This window comes from Accipiter gentilis, chromosome 16 (genome assembly GCF_929443795.1).
Source record: "Accipiter gentilis chromosome 16, bAccGen1.1, whole genome shotgun sequence".
Taxonomy (NCBI): Eukaryota; Metazoa; Chordata; class Aves; order Accipitriformes; family Accipitridae; genus Astur; species Astur gentilis.
Genome location: NC_064895.1, coordinates 1,898,953 through 1,918,709, shown reverse-complemented (window position 1 = coordinate 1,918,709; position 19,757 = coordinate 1,898,953). Strand labels below are relative to the sequence as shown.

General features: G+C 41.7%; 1 protein-coding gene across 4 annotated transcripts in view; it reads right to left on the bottom strand.

Annotated features, from left to right (window-relative positions):
* The window catches only part of SCN8A (sodium voltage-gated channel alpha subunit 8), a 70,822-nt gene that overhangs the window by 8,228 nt on the left and 42,837 nt on the right, over positions 1–19,757 (bottom strand). For all 4 annotated transcript variants that reach the window (XM_049818532.1, XM_049818528.1, XM_049818530.1 and 1 more), the window contains 11 exons: positions 18,175–18,310; positions 16,007–16,245; positions 15,408–15,581; positions 14,098–14,454; positions 12,489–12,959; positions 11,988–12,105; positions 11,135–11,289; positions 10,056–10,229; positions 5,877–5,999; positions 2,268–2,552; positions 969–1,022 (listed from right to left, as the gene is read on the bottom strand). In XM_049818532.1, coding sequence (XP_049674489.1) covers positions 969–1,022; positions 2,268–2,552; positions 5,877–5,999; positions 10,056–10,229; positions 11,135–11,289; positions 11,988–12,105; positions 12,489–12,959; positions 14,098–14,454; positions 15,408–15,581; positions 16,007–16,245; positions 18,175–18,310 — 2,286 coding nt within the window. The remainder of the gene's footprint in view (positions 1–968; positions 1,023–2,267; positions 2,553–5,876; positions 6,000–10,055; positions 10,230–11,134; positions 11,290–11,987; positions 12,106–12,488; positions 12,960–14,097; positions 14,455–15,407; positions 15,582–16,006; positions 16,246–18,174; positions 18,311–19,757) is intronic.

The following is a 19,757-nucleotide window of genomic DNA, read 5'->3' as shown; positions in this document are numbered from 1 at the left end:
GAGAAGAGAAATAAATGACATTTCAAAGACGTCATACAAATATAGTCAAAATGAGATTGGTCATGTTTCCAAGTATTCCCATGTAAGGCAGTCCTGCTTTATAAAGCTGTAGTTATATATGGAAAACTGTGCCCTCACACTGTTTCAAGTAAAGCAAAAAGTATATGCATGTATATTGTATGTATATACCAGCAGAATGGTGATCTAATTTTCAGAAATATAATACGCTACAGTCTAAACTGACTTTCACTGTAAATGAGGTCAGTGCCCATAAACTATATAGTAATTTGCAAATTACAAAGGAAATGATCATTTTAATGACAAGCACTGTCAAAGTGAAGACATTGTTCTTTCTTTTGAAGAGGGACACGTAAGACCAGGAAGAGAAGAACATGTTTTACACTGCCCTGACATAGTCATGCTACTTGTTTCCAACCCTGCATTCAGTGTAGGACAAGGAAATCCATTTAAAAATCTTTTAATATAAAAACAAGAGAAGGAAAAAAAATTAGAAAGCAAAAAGGAAGTAATGGTATTTGCATGATTTCAGCATGCAAGAACAAGAAAAGTGTCTGAAGAGCAAGCTCCAACCCAGACATAATTTCAAAACTGTATTTAAACTGACACTCGGGCTCCCATGTAGATGCAAGGTTCATGGAGTACCACATGGCTAATTCCTCCCCATAATTTATTCTGATAATGAAATATACAACTTCATTGTATTCCTTTCTTCACTGTATTTCTACTCCAGCAGGAGCTTCCCTGCCCCTAAAGCATCCAGAATAACCCTGCCCTCTTCTGGATTTTCTTGAGCATCTTTTAACTTATCACACTAACAGAACAAATGAAACAATCACAGCATTAAATACATAATGTAAGCATAGTTCTACAATTTTTACTCTTAATTTTACCAAAGCAAAACAGCAGAGTGAAATACTGGGACGTGAGGTTGTGGTCATGCACTTTACCTTTCTGGAATCTACTGCTGCATACATGATGTCCATCCAGCCCTTGAAAGTAGCCTAGCAAAGAAAAACACATGTTCTCTTAGGATTCACCCAAAGTCAAAGAACAAGTCTGATTTGTGCCAGCTATGTCAAGGATTCCCTGGCACTCCTGATTGCCCCGTATACTGAACTTTAACATTACTTAAATATTTCTCTTTTCATTCAATCTAAATGACACGAATCAAGCTTGAGAAGTGAGCCCATGTGAACCTCTCAAAGTTCAACAAGGCCAAGTGCCAAAGTCCTGTACCTGGGTTGGGGCAATCCCCGGAATCAATCCAGGCTGGGGGCTGAAGGGATTGAGAGCAGCCCTGCCAAGAAGGACTTGGGGAATACTGAGGGATGAAAAACTGGACATGAGCTGGCAATGGGCGCTCACAGCCCAGAAAGCCAACTGTCTCCTGGGCTGCATCACCAGCAGCATGGCCAGCAGGTCGAGGGAGGGGATTCTGCCACTCTGCTCAGCTCTGGTGAGAACCCCCCAGAGCACTGCATCCACCTCTGGGGTCCTCAGAACAGGAAAGACATGGACCTGTTGGAGTGGGTCCTGAGGAGGGCCACAAAAACGATCCGAGGGCTGGAACACCTCTCCTATGAAAAAAGGCTGAGAGAGTTGGGGTTGTTCAGCCTGGAGAAGAGAAGGCTCCAGAGAGACCTTATAGCAGCCTTTCAATACTTAAAGGGGGCTTATAAGAAAGATGGGGACAAACTTTTTAGCAGGGCCTGTTGCGATAGGACAAGGGGTAACAGTTTTAAACTAAAAGTGGGAGGATTTAGACTAGATATAAGGAAGAAATTTTTTACAATGAGAGTGGTGAAACACTGGCATAGGCTGCCCAGAGAGGTGGTAGATGCCCCATCCCTGGAAACATTCATGGTCAGGTTGGATGGGGGCCTCGGCAGCCTGATCAAGTTGGGGATGTCCCTGCTCATGGCAGGGGGTTTGGACTGGATGGCCTTGGAAGGTCCCTTCCAACCCAAACTATTCTATGATTCTATGATAAATGAATCTAAACAGGTTTACTGTTGTCTCATGGAAGGTTTTTCAGACTCTTAGAAGAGCAGAGTTGGGGTCACCTGCTGTGCTGGGAGACCCCCACTACGCAAAGGGATGAAAGATAAATGCCAATTTTATTCCAGATCCAAGCCCAAGTGGGATTAACGGGATGCTGTATTTCACAGAGAGAGGGAAGCAGTCAAAAAGCATTAGAAGCAGCTCGTCTTTACCACTACTAGGGAGATGGTGAAAGCAAAACTTACAACTTGCAGAAGAGCCAGATATCCTGCCCCAACGTTGTCAAAGTTAATTTTCACATTCTTCCATCTAATCTCAGTGGAGTTGGGTGGCATCAGTGCTTCGCAGTCTGTCTTGTTGTTAACAATATTTATTTCAAAGCGCTCCTCAGCTGTTTCATTAAAGCAGTAATGATATTTCCCGGCAAACAGGTTAACCCCCATAATGCTGAAAATCAGCCAGAAGATAAGGCAGACCAACAACACATTCATAATGGAAGGGATAGCGCCAACCAAGGCGTTGACAACCACCTGTGTTGGAAGGGGTGGGAAAAAGTTTCAGTATAAAACACAAGGCAGGAAACAGCAAGCATCAATACAGCTGTTTTTGGGGGGGGAATAGGAGGTAAGGCCACTGACAGATCTGTGGCATTTACTCCATGCAGAAGTTGGCAGTGAACTTATTCCAAGCGGTAAAAAAATTCTGCTTAAAAGCCACCTACTGAAGCTCTGTTTTTAAAATAAAACAGGCCACGTTGTTAGATTTACTGGGTTTGATTTTGGATTGTTACTTCTTCAGTTAAACAACAATTATTTTCAATAATTTTAGTTGCCAAAAGGGAGATGGGGGCATTACTGAGTGAGGCTCAGACTCTCTTCTTAGTAACAAACAGGCTCCTAGCTAAAATTTTCTCAGAGCCAAGTTTGAGGACACTTTTGCTCATGGATTTGATGGCTCGTATCAGCCAGTGGCCCTTACGGCCATTCCCCACTTTCAAACAAGGCTGTTATCACTTCAAAGCCTGCCTCCTGCTCCCACCGAGGTCACCAGCAAACTGCGTGGCACTGACTTTGGTGGGGACAGGACCAAGCCCAGCATTGCTCTGTTAAGACTAAGCAGTGAGTCGCTATAAACATCAAGTTCATGTTTGTGACTAAGCAAGGCCAATCATGTTGTCTCAGGCAGATAGCTGAGCATGCAGCTATGCAGGCTCAAGAAGACAGAAAAGCCATGTTCCTTCCTCCAAACTGCAGCAAACACAGCGGGAAGCGATAACAGGTTTTGTCAGAGCTCGTATCTTCCACCATCTCCTAATTTTAGCCTTTCACAGTTTGGGAGCACCATGTCCCTAAGCATCGCTGGCCAACACATGACAAAATGTAAGCTATCAAGCTTTTAATAGAGTTAGGTCAGCAGGATATTAAATCTTTATTATGATCTCCTAATTTAGATTCCTTTAATAGATGAACAGAATCTAAACTGTTTTTACCCCTTTGCCTTAGTTTTGAAAGACTACTCAATTACACAGTGGTTCGGGAGTCCTCAAGTAGTAGCACCTGAGCCACAACTGGTCCTGGCCACCATCAAGTGTCCCCTCTCCTCCTGCAACATCTGTTTGCTGGATGCAACCACCTCACACATGATAAGCTCTGCAGCAAGCACCTGTCCTCCAGGAAAAGTGAACACAACAGTGATCTAGACAGTAAGTAGCATTACAACAACTGGTAAATGACATGAATTCATCACTGTCTACCCAGTGAGGTATAAAGACACAGGTCGGAGTCGAGCCCTCCAGACAGGCTCTATCCAGACAGAATGCCTTCGCTTTCATTCTCCCTTCATCCAAACGGGATGCTCTGCTGCTGAACACCAATACAGCAGCAGTATGCCTTTTTGGTTTAAGATCCTTCAGATATCAATATGCTGGTTTATCATGGGAAGCAAAAAAAGTGTCATATCCTCCTGAAATATGGTCACTTACAATACAGTAAATTTATATAGCATTCAAAAAGATCTGAGAGAAGGAACATGGCTTTTGTGTGCAGACTGACAAAAATGCATGCATGTTTCATAACATTACTGTCAAACTTCCTGAATAATTTAAGAGCAGAGCAAGCTCTTGAAAATGCAGATTACTATGGAGTAGAGAAAAGCAAAGAACTACATTTTATGTTTCCTTTGCAAAGGCATTTCAAATCTCTATTCTCTGGCTCAGAAGAATTGTTCTGGTTGTATGGGGCAGAAACACTTGTCTTCAAGTCAAAACAAAGGAAAAATAATTGGATTTAGGTAACTAACAGGGCTGCAGTCGTAACTCTCTATCAATTTTGCTGTGGTGAAAATCTCCCACTTTAAGCATGCGAATTTCCTGATTGTGCATTAGAAATCACAGCTTCTCTCCAGAACGGCTTAAAAATAGCTTTTAATATCTACAGGTTTAGTGCTAGGTCTTTTCCTTTGTGATCATACTCTCAGGTGGGACCTGAAGCCAGCCCAGCAAAAGCTCTGGCTTTGTGTCAATGGAAAAGTTTTCATCCTTTGTGCCTGTATTATAAAGTTTAGAATTAAGCTAACTGACACAAAGAAATAATAGCAGGATAACATATTAGGGAAGAAACGACCCTTTTTGGATTTGTTATTATATAATTTATTCCTATCGCCTTCTATGGAATTTGAGGATTCCTGATGAGCTCTCATTACCTTTCTTGCGCTGTATTTTGTGCTCAGTTATACTACAGCGAATTCAAAGGAGATCAGAAGGATCCAGGTGGAATTGCTCCAGTCAGACCCTGAAGTAAAACTGAGACTGCTATTCTCTTCCCTTTTTTTTTAAATACATAATTTTATCTCTTGTAGTATCTCTAATTGTGAGCTAACTAGGATTTAGCATGAAAGATCTACATTATTGTTCTAAGAGCAACTGGGAAACCCATTAATACAACATACGCTTTACTTAACAGAAACATACAATTTTTTTGCATGTTCTTATAAGACTATTTCAATCCCAAATGGAAAAAAAGCACCAAAATACAGAATATTAGTGGCAAAGTAGCGAGACACTGCACTAATTTCAAATCCCCAAGAGAGTGGTGCTGTCTAACAATTTGAGGAAAGCTTGTTAAGTTCAATGCTTTGCTTGTGCTTTGTTGCTAGTTCCACAGTGACAGGACAGGGGACTGTAAAGCATGGTAAAAGGGAGGGAGTGGAAAGGAAAAGCTTCACTATTAGACAAGGCTTCCAGTCACCACCAGACTGGACCGAGAACAACAAGGTGCAACAAGAGGAATTAAACCAAAGCCTTTTTTGCAAACAGCTGAGCTCCCCGCCAGTCCCTTCCTGAAGGCCTGAGTGATCCGAGAAAGGAAGCAGCCTTTTACCCCCTTGTAGGCAGATTGCATTTTTAAAAACCCCTCAGATAAAGTCTTTCAATCCAATTCCACCAGCGGCCAACACCTAGAGGGGCTGGAGACACTGAGGTGGTTCAAATTCTGCTTCTTTGCACCTGGTGATTCTCCCTAGATAAAAAAAGTTACAGCTGAGAAGCCCCCTCAGATGCTAGAGGTAAAAGCCAGGCTAAATGAGAACAGCCAAGTGTTAACATTGTCTACAAATGGCATGTGGTTTGGGCCAGTAATTAATGTAATGAGGCAGCTTAATGCATCTCCCTTTCTTAAGAGGGAAGGGTGCAGCGGTGGGCAGGGTGAGGGGACATCCACAGTAGAGGTGATCGAGTCAGCAGCTGCATCATGATTCTATTTGGAATTTTCTTTCCACCAGTTTTGATCAGTTCTAGCATGCTTAAAAAAAACCGCTCCACAGGCATGCAGAAGGATCAGCTGCTAATGGCATCTTACCCTCATCCCCTCAAATCGGGACAACGCTCTTAAAGGCCTCAAAGCTCTTAGTGTCCTAAGGGACTTTATGGCACCTAGTTCCGAGTAGCCCAGGGCATTAGCTATAAGGCTGACTAAAGAGACCTACACAGAAAATAGAGAAGAAAAAAAAAAAAAAAGAAAGAAAAAAAGAAAAAGAAAAAGAAAAAAAAGGTTCCAGACTGTTAGAATGAATCCCCTAGCACTGATTGCCCAGCCCAGACTGCCAGCCTGGGCGGCCCCCATAATAAATACCGAAGACATGACACCAGCTGCCTACTTCACTTGACTGAAACGACCTGGAAGGAAATAATGCGGTTGAGAAAGGCATAAGAAAAGAACATAGGGGAAAGATAAGTGAGAGAAAGGCAGAGACACACAGACGGAGAAGGGGTCTGTCGGAAGGAAGAGCCCAAACGATGACAAAAACCTTACCCTCGCCCTTTACTGTCTGCAGGATCCCAGCGGCTCCCATTAAATTTAAGCCAGACAAATTTTAAAGGTACCTATGAGAAAGAATACAGATAAATACACACACTGCACAAACTGCACTCAACTTGTATAGCAAGCCACCGTGCTCACACTGAGTGGTGGTGCTTCATCCGTGGCAACGGCCTTCAGGGACAGGACGTGTGCCTGAGCTTGCTTCTGCCAAAATAATTCTGAAAAACGTAAACACTGACCCCGTCACGCATGGTGCTGAGGCAGCCAATTCCAACATTTACTGCCTGAAAACCCAAGGATGGCTGTGTGGTTTTTTTTGCTTGTAATACAGAGCAACTGTTGCGTGCTTTTTTTGCCTGCTTGAAGTTGCAGTGACATTTGTGAGCATCTCTGAGGGAGGATGAGGATGGGTAAGCCCATTTTACAGATGGGCAAACTGAGGTGTAGAGCAATTGTGTGGTTGCTCAGGCTCATACACTGAAACTATGACATAGCCGGGGACAGCTTTCTTATATCTCTCTTTGAACACAACCACAAAGACCACCTATTTCCTTTAGCAGCCTGGAATCAGCTTTAGGCTCTACACTTGTGAATTACCAAATATCCTTAACCAAAGGGTACTGAGGGCAGCTCAGGGTCCCGCGGGATTAAGCCCTGTATTACCAAAAGCCTGAAAGCATGGGGCCATCTACTTTTTGACCTGGCATGTGTGTTTAGGGCAGCAGTGCATTCCCCACACGAGTCAATGGAAAACTCTTTAGATGAGATCAGACATGACTTGGCCATATGTAAAGAGTATCTACAGACACCATTTCATCAGCATCCCACTATCTTCCATTTTTGGCTAGTATCACATTACAGACACAGATAAGAACAGATATATCAACCTTTTTCAAGGAAAAAAAAAAAGACATCAATATACAGTAACAAATAATGGAAAAACATGAGACCTCCTCCTATAACAGGTGGGGGTTTTTAGCTTAACTCTCAGAATAGGACACTTCCTATTTATCATTCTTTTTAAATAAAGGGATATTAAGATAATAACGTGAAATTAATCATAAGGACGATTCTTATTCCACACATATTCCAGGGAAATTTCAGAACCAGTTTTCAAATGCATGAACATGTGGGAAAACATAGAGACTTCATCTCATTTTACTGTTTGTGCATGTGCTTCACACTTTTTCTGTCTTCATATCTGCCCCAAAATAAGTGGCCACAACATATGGCAACACAGCTCTCTGTTTTTACTATGTGGTTTTCTGATTTTAAAATTACACTCATTAAAAACATGCCAAGGGTGTCCCAAAGGTTTACAACAAAGACTTTGTGAAGCAAAATCAGCCTACTCGGGAAGGGACCAAGCCCACAGCCATGCTGGTACATTAAAGTCCTGGTCCCAAGTTTCAAAATACAGATGGAATTTGGAGGTATGGGCTGTAAGATCCATATACAGAGAAATACAGCATTTTACCCCATAAATATAATACAGGGTACAGGCTTCACAGAATCCTCACTTTTATAGCTTCTTCCCCTTGGGATAATGCCCCGGTCCCGAGTAGGAAACTAACACAACAGCAGTAAAACGTCTAAAGGCTGTTTTAACTTTCATGGGGTCTTTTCAGTATTATTCTCTTGGGACACTCCAACAGAAGACACAGCAGGCACCGATGTCAGACAAAAGGAATTCCAGATTGACTGAAAAGCAGAAGCCTTCATTATTACCCAGAAAAAGACTTTGTCTTCACAAATACACCCAGCAAGCTTTGGGAATCAGAGGAGAAGGGTTATTTGACAATGCTATCAAACCTGAAAAATAACATTCAAGAGCGTTGTTATGATGCAAAGGCTTATTCTCTATTAGTTATGGCTGCCATCCTGATTTCACTCAAACCCCATCTACGTCACTTTAGAAAAGTTGTTTAAAAAAATGTGATTTAACAGATAGAGGACACGATGCAGAGCTGAGATTTTGTCGAGTAATATTTTGGCATCTTAAATTCACATTTCAGATTTTTTGTAGACACAACTGTGCAACTCTCCTGTCTATGACACCAAGTGAAAAGAGAAATTTCTCCTAAAGCACTGGGAATTCAGGATCCTTGTACATATGCACTTGTTCACTCCCTGTAAATGTGTTACCTGACTGGGAGGTTCCTTATCTTTACTCCACCAGCAGCCAGATACTTGGGAAGAAAATTAAACTTATAACACATCTGTCAAACTGCACTTTGTTCCCAACAGCTGGAATTCAACTCACAACATGAAGCATAAGGACTGTGAATGCTATTTTTGTGCTCAGCTGCTGGTCATCTTTTTAATTCAATACCCCAAAGAATTTCATTTGCTGAAACCCTCTCCTCAACGCAGTACAGAAGAATAGATGGTAGCTTACATTAGTTTCCATACTAGCACTTATACTTCATCTTAAGGCAGTGAAAGAGATACAGGGTTATTTTCAGAAAACAAGAGTTACTGCTTCAAGATGTGTGTTAAAAGGAAAGGTGTTAAGGGGATCAGAGAAGACTTTTTTTAAAAAAATAATTTAAAAATTCAGTTTTCCACAGGAAATGTAGACATCTTGAGTCACTTCTGCCCCTGAATTCCAAGCATAGTTCCTCCACCTACTCAGAAATATTTCCAGAGTGATAATGTCACTGAACAGCAACTTGGCATAACTGAATCATATTCAAAATGTTCCAAATGAGAAGCCTGGAATTTTTTTTTTTTTTTTTATACTTGCTTTCGGGGCATTCACTACGGACACTGATTCTCAACTGGATGTGATGAAACGTTTTAGAAGAATCCAAGCACTTGGGATTCTACAGTTCCTTTTTTTGTAATTCTTTGGACTTCAAGTCCTATCAAATTCCATAATTTTCTGCCACTTTTGACAGCATAAATTCCATTTATTTTAAATGCCCTTGCTATGCTTCAGAGTCAAATTTATTGCTAACTCCTCTCTATTGTCTTCTTTTAATTCTCAAATTTATTCTCCCTACCAAGATGTTCTGCAGGGGAGTTCCAGGTTGATCATGTGCTGATCTGTCCAGACCAAGTGTTTCCCTTGTTCATGCTACGATCACTTATCACCAAGCTGTCTCTGCTGTTTGATGTGGTCCTGCTTTTTCTCTCCTGGGCATTAGATCTTTTTAACAGAAGAAGGATGATGTTGAACTTCATTTTGCATAATAAGCTTTCAAAGTATTCAGATTTTCACAAATACACGTGCCCAATGTTCAGAACAACAGACCTTGCTAGGTGGTAGGATGGGAAGACTTTGCCTGCTTCATTATCCCCCCATCGTTAATAACGCAAGCAAACGATTACAGAAAGAGAGTGTCACCAAGGAATACCATGTCTGCACAAGTTCTCCCACTGTTAACACCTTCTGGTAGCTCAACATGTGGGCAGACCTCTTAGAAACAGTATTTTCAGTGGAGCAAAAGAGCCAAGGGCTGGAAAACCCTCCTTTGTCTCTGCAGGCTCATTAGCACCTGCAGGGCAGAAATTCCACAGTTGCACAGGAAACACTAGCAATACTTAACGGGCTCAAGGGTTTTATCCCTGTTTGGGAAACTTACAGATACCTGGGATTGAATCCTCATTAAATATATGATTCAGTTAGGACACTTCTCAGGAGAAAACATTACCCCAGCATTCTTCTAATTAACATTTTTTTCCAACCAGAAATAAGGAGGAGAGGATACATACAGCCACAATGAGGAAATCCAGCCAGCACCAGGCATTAGTGAAGAACTTGACGAATCCGTAAGCACACCATTTCAGCAACATCTCCAGGATGAAAATGTAAGTGAAGACCTTGTCTGCATACTCCAGGATGGTCCGGATGGTTTTTCTCTGTTCTATGTAAATATCCTCAAAAGCCTGGGAAATAACCAGGTTCTCATGTCATTACATAGGATTTATTTCATAGTTCAATGTCGTTATCCAGAAGCTTGTTCAAACCATACTGAGATGAGCAGTGGAATTATATTTCTTATACAGTGCACCTTATCTGCTGTAGTAGTTGCAACACCAAACCAAAAAACATAAAAACCACCAAAAAAAAAAAAAAGGAAACTCCTGAATAAGTAACACAAGAACTTCTCTGCCTTTTAGGGATCTAAGTACAAGCCTTTATATCTAAAATGTTCAGCTACTGGTATCACTACAGTAACACGCAGAAGCAAGTTTTCTCTGCAGCTCAGCACTCAGGACATCCAAAAGGGCTGAGTTCATTGGCAATCAGACTGTTAACGATTATGAAAGCTGTGCATGTAAAGAAAACCAGGCTACTGCTGTGGGATATGAATTGTTGTAGACTTCTGTCCTAAAATTCGTAACAAGCTTGAACATGTTTGTTGTATAACCCTATGAACAAAATAGTGTACTGTGTGAAAACAAACATAGTGATTATTTGTATCTATTTAACACCACAAGCTCTGCAAACATGGGAAAGTGAAGAAAGGGAAATATAAATATTCTTGTTCGGTAATGTGAAAATGAGACATAGATACAGTCTGATTTTGTCCCAAATCCCCACGTTTCTAGTCATGCTATGATCAGAACCCAGATTTGCAGGCTTTTAGTCTTCATTATTAATTCAAACTAAAAAAAAAATAATTTAAAAAGGCTTTTGTCCAGTACCTACCACAACAGAGCTGTGTTGTTTTCTGGGTAAGAATCATCATTGCTTGCTTTTTCACCAAATTTCCTACATACAGCTTTCCCAATTAGAAGTCCCCTAGCTTAACACCACTGGGCTACACCTATTTCTGTATTTTACTCACCAGAGCACCACTGCTCAGTAGGATCATAAAGATGATGAAAGTCTCAAACCAATTATGTTCCACAATCAGAAAACAAGTCTTCCTCAAGGTCCACCAAGACTTCCCCAGCCCTTCCTCAATATTGACCTGACAACACTTACAGCGCTGCATACAACCTGGAATGGGGATAGTGCACAAAGGAATATAAGCCCAAATTTTGTTAGGTAACAGATGATTTAATCTAAGAACATAAAACTGTCATTGCCTTAGAAGCAGTTTTGATGTCAACAATATTAAACACGCTGAATTTCAGTTAAAACTCTTGCATTCTTGAGGATTTTATGATTACTTTCACCATTTCTGTATCTGGGCACCTGAATTAACATCAAGTTATGAACAGATTAAGCTCGTTATATTTGGTGAGGTATCCATGCATTTCACAGAAGAGGAATGGAAAACTTGCTGATAAAATAACCTTGAACCATTTAAAATATCTTTGCCATGGGAATACCTGTAATGGATCAGTTGCTGAAAGACATTGAGGCCAGCGACAGGAGGGAAAAAAAAAAAAAAAACAACCAAACCCCGACCAGAAGCCAAATTCTTCTGCTTCTAAGTACTCAAGGCATCAGTTGTACAAAAGATCAACTTGCCCTATGCATAGGTCATGTACATCCTTGTGATGGCAACTACATCTCCAAGGCCTTCACTTTGCAAATTCTTCTAAACTAGTTCACTAGGGTCCGAGAAGGGTCTGAAAATAAGCTGACAACCAGCCCTGATCCAAACTAAGACCTAACCTTAAGGTAAGCTTACAGCTGACAGGTCCCCGAAACAGCTCGGAGGCTTCTCTCTACACTCCTAGTCAGCTTACCTTCTGTGAAGCATGCGTCTGGGTCCAGATACTCCTCTGGTGCCTCCACGGGGACTTCTTCCACTTCAGGCTTTATGTCAATGGTGCTACCTTCAGAGGAGCTGGTATCATCAAGTTTCTTGAACACAAAATAAAACCCAATCCAATCTATAATTAATTCCCAACAAATATCAAACTTCATGATGACTCAGCGATTTGTTCACCAGATGTATTGTCATGAAAGTTGTTTCCTCACTTCACCTCACTAAGATCCTGACCCAGCTTGCATCTCACATTAACAGGACAGACAGTATTAAGTATTTATATTATATATATTTACAAGTATTTGTGGCTTTCCATAGAGCAACTAGCACAAGAAATTTCTGTCTTGAGGGCAAAACCAACACCATAATACAAACAGAAGTTTTGTGCTGGAACTATCTAGTTCTCCCTCCCAAGATGCTTCCAGGCACTCACATGAGGGTCAAATGACTAGAATGAATTTTTAGCATTTCATCCTACCTCTTTGCTGCCATCAGGATCTGTATCACTGCTGAAATCTTCTGTGTTGAGATTTTCAAAATCCGATTCACCTACAGCAATAGGTACCCGGACAGTGAGATTGGGGTTATTGATGAAGGACATGTGATCTTCATCTATTATGTACTTCTCCACACTGCTCCCAATTCCACTCGTCGTGCCATTCCCGTTCTTCTGATAATCAATGTCTCTATTGATATCAGCCCCTGTATGGTTAGCGATGCAGTTCACCTTCTTGTCATACAATTCATCCAAGGGTTTGACCTCATCTGCCTCTCTCTGCTTGAAATGAGTCTGCATGAACTCACGCACTTTTGCCTTGGTCCAGGCAATGCCTTTCTTGATACGAATAACAGAAATCTGCAAGTTGTTCATCTCCCCATCGTCATCTGTTGCTGCTAAGTTGTCTGCGCTGAAGGAGCTCAGCAGCAAGGCCAAGAACAGGTTCAGCACCTGAAAGAGAAGAGGTCACACTTGGCAGAGCTGACACACGAGGGTTATTTTTCCAAAGCTGAATATGAGTATTTAGCCACCCAAGTCCTGCTGATGTTAACTGGGGCTGCAGAGCTAAGTCTCTGGACACCACACTGAGAACCAGCTCTGGTGCCCATAGACCTATCGAGGTACCCGGGACTCAAGGAACAAGACACTGATCCTGCAATGCGTTCCATGAATGGGGGAGCCCTGTGCAGCACACAACTCTGCTGGGGTCCCAGGGATTCGGTGCAGGTAAAAGGGTCCCTGACATAGAGCCCCTTGCAGGATCCAGACCGCAGATGTTAAAAGAGAGGGATTTAAGCAGCAGCCATCCAAGGGATTTAAATTCAGCGTTACTGGTTTAGTCCCATCTCTAGCTCAGAGGAAATGGGCCAAATCTAGGCATTTTAGGCAATCACTCCCACCTCTATTTCTTTGCCCACATCTAGCAATAGTCCCCAAGACTTATTTTGTCAAAATCCCTTGGCAAGACAAGTCCTCTCAGAGAAAGCTCACAACACTACTTTGAAGACATGCAACTGTTCACACTACTTCATTCTTGCTTACATTTTCCTCCATAGACTTTTCTTCATAAAATTTAAGACCAGAAGGAAACATCATGATCTAGTCTAACCTCCCACACAACAGGCCGTCCAATTTCACCAGCCGATTCTTGCACACAACTGTACCTCATGATTGAGCTAGTGGGCAGATTTTGGAAGAAACTTCCAACCTGATTTTAACACTTTGGGACCTTCCCCTGTGTACCAAATTATTTCCTCTCCTGGCATTTGAAAAGCCAGGTTTTGCTTCTTTTACGCCCTCAGGCAAGGTATGCGTCTGTCCCCTTTGACTGAGGGTTTCATACCTCCAGCTTTTATTGCAAAGTGCTTGGATGCTTTATTTGTGGGCAGCTGTTTAAGGCCCTGATCAAGCAAAGCACATCCTTAATATTGTGCTACCAAAGTCAACAGGACTGGTCATATGTCAAAGGCCATGAAGGACCCCAAGAGAGCAGAACAGACTCACAAATCATTACTCCCTAGTCCAGTCTCCCCACATTCTACCCCACCCAGAGGCAACCGATAAAGACCCTCAGTAACCATCTACTGACCACTAAATTTCCGATGACCATGACCATCATGAAGACAATCAAGCACATGGCCTGTCCTGCTACTTCCATACAATCCCACATGGTCTCAATCCATTCCCCACACAACACACGGAAGACAATAAGGAAGGAGTGGAAGAAATCGTGCATGTGCCAGCGGGGTAGCTCACAGTCCGGATTGATCTTGCAGACACACTCCTTGTAGCTTTTGCCGAAGAGCTGCATGCCCACCACAGCAAAGATGAACACGATGATGGCTAGCACCAAGGTCAAGTTCCCCAAAGCACCCACTGAGTTACCGATGATTTTTATCAGCATGTTCAGAGTGGGCCAGGACTTGGCCAGTTTGAAGACTCTCAGCTACAAAAAAACCAACCAAACCAAAAAACAAAACAGACAAATGACACTTAATTTAATTTCATCTTAAACAAAGAGGAAAATCAGACAGAACTTCCTGAATGGCAACCTTCTTGTATTTTAGGTAAACATAAGTTCTGCTGCTGAAGTCAGTAGGAATAGGAAATGCTTAACTTCTCTTTGAATTTGGCCTCCTGTATTTTGTACTTAAGTTATCCCCCACATGGTGATCTCCCTTTACAAAGGAAAAGTATGGAGCTTCCATCTTGCTTTGCAAACTTTGCAACATTAAGGAAGTTAGGTGATTTATTTGAAGGGTGTGTGTCACAAAAAATTACTTTTCTCTTTCCTGAATCCTTCTCATCCTCCCCTGGAAAAAAGGACTTGTTTTCCTGGCATATCCAGAACACACAATCAAAGTTTAATTTCCAGAGAATCTCATTTGGAGACAGACTTTCTGAAGCTGGATATAAGCAGGAGCTTCAGAGTGTACTATGCTCCTTGGAAAATCTGACCTCAGTTGTGGTTCTCTGTGCCCCAAAATCTAACCTTGCGGTTTTCATAATTTCATTTTCAAAAGCTTAACCATTGACAGCACAAGTTAAAAGCACACGAAGGCTGTAGGTATTCAGCACTTTTATTACACTGTAACACACAACCTACCAAATTTGACACATGAAATAAGAGGTGCATTCTAACGTGGACCATCTCCACCCATATTAAGTACTCTACACCAAGATACCTCCCAAGTCATCGTTCACTGCCTAAATGCAAAGAGCTGTTGCTCAGATCTCGTAAACAGCAGTTGTGAGGTAAGAAGAGACCACAAAGATGATACTACTCCATCTCTGTCCTCCCCCAAACTAGAAAAAAGTGGGGTTTGCTTTTTTTTCTGTAAAAAGCTTTCTAGTAGCTCCAAGTTAGTAACATTCAAAAAGAACTGGAATATGGAATACCAATCGGAAAGATCGCAGCACAGAAAGTCCTTCCACATCTGCTAGACTCAGTTCCATTAAACTGAGGGACACAATAAATCCATCAAAGATGTTCCAGCCTTCTTGGAAATAATAGTAAGGATCCATGGCAATGAGCTTCAGGAACATTTCTGCTGTGAAAATTCCAGTGAAAACCTGGAGCAGTGAGGAGACAGACAAACAAAGAACAGGCAAAGATTCGCTTTTGTTCATTTTCTGATCTTCAGGCTAAATATTGAATGATGCAATTTGTCACACCAATTCAAACATGCAGCCTATGCAATGCCCTGTGCTTGTCTGCAGTAGCCTTTTCTCCTCCAACGCAGCACAAATATCATTGACCTACTCAGGCACACCAGGATCTAACAGATGGATTTTTAAGTAGTAACAAATTCTGACCGGAGAAGTGCACCCTTAGCAAACACCTCTCAGTTGCCAGAGACTGCAGTGAGGGCAAGCTCACACAGCTCAGTGTCCTCTAGAGTCTGGATTAGCAGTTCTTTCAGTCTAAGTCAACATTAACAAGCAATATATCCCAGTAGGAGCAGATCTGTAAGGAATATTTACCGATACTATCTTACCAGATTTCCTACGGAGAGCACATGTTCAAACTCTGGGGTCATAGGATGGTGCTCCATTGCCATGAACAAAGTGTTCAGCACAATACAGATGGTGATGGCCAAGTCAACAAAAGGATCCATGACAATTAAGTTCACTATCTCCTTCAGCTTGATCCAGTACGGGTGGCATTCCCAGATCAAGAACGTGTTGGCAAATTTGTACCAGCAAGGGGGACACTTCCTCTGGGACTCTTCCAGTTCTACAGTTACAAACCAAAACAGCAACAGAGTTCAGTCTTCACCTCTAAGGCTGCTGGATCTGTCTGATGCTCAGCATGGGTAAAATACTGCCTGGTCTTGCCTGTCATGAACCCCTCTCATGTCTCCCTGCTTGCACAACAGTTCAATATTCTTGGGCCAAAGATACATTTTGCTGTATGTACATACAACACTCAAAACAAAAGAACTCCAGGATGCTTGGCAATAGCTTAAGACAAAGACTTACTAAGCCATGAACCTTATGACCATGGCTAATCATGCAGATTGCCACACCAGGAGAGTTAGGTCAAGCCTTTGTACTGAGCTTCACCGACTTCTCCTTCATCCCTACACAAGAGCTACATCACATCTGTGTGAGGTTACTAGGAAGTGCAGTTCTAAACCTGTGCAACAGCCCCACGTGTATCTTCCGATTCAATCCAAATTCTTTTAAATGAAGGGATATATTTAACTCAGAACTGATCAAGGTAAACCAGTTTAAAATCGAAGTTACAGCTTCTAAACTGTCTTTGGTGCCAATTTTTAAATAACTTAAATGAATTCTGTGCTGAATGCAGACACGGTCTAAAAGAGGAAATATATGACATAATGCTGCAAAGGATTTTAAACAGGAATAACCTGATTAAGACTAACCACATCCATTTACAGAAATCAAACATGATGCCGTGTCCATTTTTTTTACACTGGCTTATTTCAAGTGTTTAGGGGAAAAAACCTTATAAATCAGGAGTTCCCTCACCTCTATTCTTTGACTTGCAAGGGCTCTATTCAGGCTATACAGCTGTTCATGCTGAAGATTTTTTTTTTTATGGGTAGGGAAGGACCACTGTGCTCTCTTTCTCATTGGTTCTCTGGTTGCTTAGTATTTAGTTGCCTTGGAATTTCTAAAGTTAAAAAAGAGGCCCGTAGCACTGTAGCCTGTAGGCGTTTGCGCAGGAGGGAAGCAGCAGCAGAACCTCGCTCTGTTTCTAAGTATATTTAGTTTTCATACAATTTTATTGCAGGAGACAGCAAGAATTTGAGATCATCAACCTCATATGGCTGCTGTTCATAAATTCTTGCTGGGTCCCGCATAACATATTTGGAAATCTAATCTCTGTGTGCTGTCCATTTCAGAATTTCCGTCATGCAGAAGTCCCTTTCTCTTCTGACAGCTGTCACATTTCAGCTCTTAGCATAGCTCAAATCTTTCTCTCCCACAGACTGTAAGCAAAGGAGGGTCTCTCCAGTCCTTGGGAGATGGCAGAAGACAGAACACCTGTATCAGACATTGTCTTACTCCTATAATCTCCACACTGCTAGCAACTCTTTGTTGTCTTTACCTCTGTATCTATATATTTCAGATGCAAAACCAAGTAAAATAAAGTCCAATAAATATTTCCGTATCAATAATGACTCAAAAGAAGCAGGTTTAGGCAAAACCAATGCATGAATATGTACTACTTGAAAGCAGGGATAGCTAAATTCCGTATATCTGAAGGGCATGCACGTCCTGTGTCAGGTACCCAAGGCTCAGAACTGATCTCTCCTGTGCCGCAATTGCCTGAACAGACAGGGCCTGACCTGAGCTTGTACTCCCCCCCTACACCAGCTCCCTTATAGACCAGCTATCACTCTAATCCCCTAAGCCACTAGGAAGCCATCTCATGAAGTTTAACACGACCATTTGGCATCTTCTTGGACAAACTGAGCAGACACGTGTGTCCGTATCTGTATTTTGTGATCAGCCACACCTCTGGCCATGCAGAGGGACAGCCAGCACGGTTCCAGCACAGGGAACCCAGGGCAGATGCGGTGTGAGGAATTATCCTGTAACTGCCAGGTGTTGTCTTCCTCCAACACACCACGAGATGGCAATCGATACATACATACTGAAAAATACCAAAGGCACACCTCCAAGCCATACCTACCCTCAACAAGGGTGTTTGTCAATCCGGTCATTACACTGTTGGTTCGATCCTTTCTTCCGTAGGATGCATTCACCTGATCCATTGAGACCAAGAGAGACCCACCAGGTTTCTTTCTAATTTCGATTTCAGTAGTACCCTGCAAAATTCATATGATGATTAATACAAACTCTTATGTCTTCCCAGTATTTTACATACTCTCAGCCTAGAAATGTGGCACGTACGCCCAAGAGAGAAAAACATCTTTGTTCCTGCCATCCTTCTCACTTTCCTACATTATGTAAGTGGTCAAACCAAAACTCAAGCCCTCATTTCTGCTAGCACCAGTGCTTTGCAGCCTTAGACAAATTAAGGACTACATTTTAAAGAACATTTCTAATGAAGACTGCTATAGGACAAAGTAATTTACGCTCTGTACTACTACCAAACAGCACAGATGGGCAGTGACTCTTTTAACTGGGCCACTTTGCAACCTGCCTGGTCAGTGCGAACTCCACCTCAGCCTCATTTGAGGCACCAAAATTAATAAGGGTTAGGAACGGAGCATTTGACAGTATCGACATTTATTTTAAAATCTGCATCTCAAAATTAGAATGAAAGAAGCTCGGCCACATCACTATCCGAGAACTAATGGGGACTTCTCCCACTCTAGCCCACTACGAAGCTGATTTTCTAACACAACAGGGATATGAAACCATGTCTCAATTTCACCCTTGTGAAGGATCACCTTGCTCCCCCCTCAAGTCAAAGAGCTTGCACTTTTAAAGGCACCTCACAGCTTCCCTCCTAAGATTGCTCTGGAAATGCCAGTCTCTGTTAGGCCAAAACAATGGTGGGGTTTTTTTCCTCATTACAGGAATTTGCCACTGTCTGCTTGAGAACCTAGGTCTCTGCACAGCCCATGCAGCTCTCCCATCATGACAGTTAATTGCTTGTTGCATGTTGAACTCTCTCTACACATAGAGTTAGCAAAATAACTGCTAAGTAATACTTTCTCTTGTGCGCATGCATCATGCAGATTACTATTCCTACCACATTCATGCTGTGTCAGAAAAAGAATTAAATACTGAAGCAAAACATCGTATTAACATGCTAACTAGGGAAGAAAAAAAACAGGTAGCAATTGATGCTTAACATAACTAATTAAGTTCAAACAGGTTGCAAGAATTGAAATAACTAAAAAAAAAATAGCTTGGAATTTATAGGCATGGTAACCAGACTTTTTCTCAGAAACAATTGATGTAGGTATCTCTCAAATGATGTCGTTTCAATCTTACCCAGATTCTTTTATGCCCCACTAACTAATAATCTATTTTTTGAGCTTTGTTTCTCTCCTGCATTCTGAAACACTGATCCACTAAAAAGGTTACTCAATACCAATTCAGTCAACTAATTACAAAGAGTCACAGTCAAGGAAAATTCAAAAATGAAAAAATAATATTTTTTAAAAATCCTTCTTTTACACTAAGAGCTTCCCTTGCAAAATTTAGTGACAGCTAAAAGATTGTTTGTATCTGCCTTTAAATCCTCAAATATTTTATCTTATTGTGGAGAACATTTGCAACAAGCTTTGGTTGGTTTCCCCA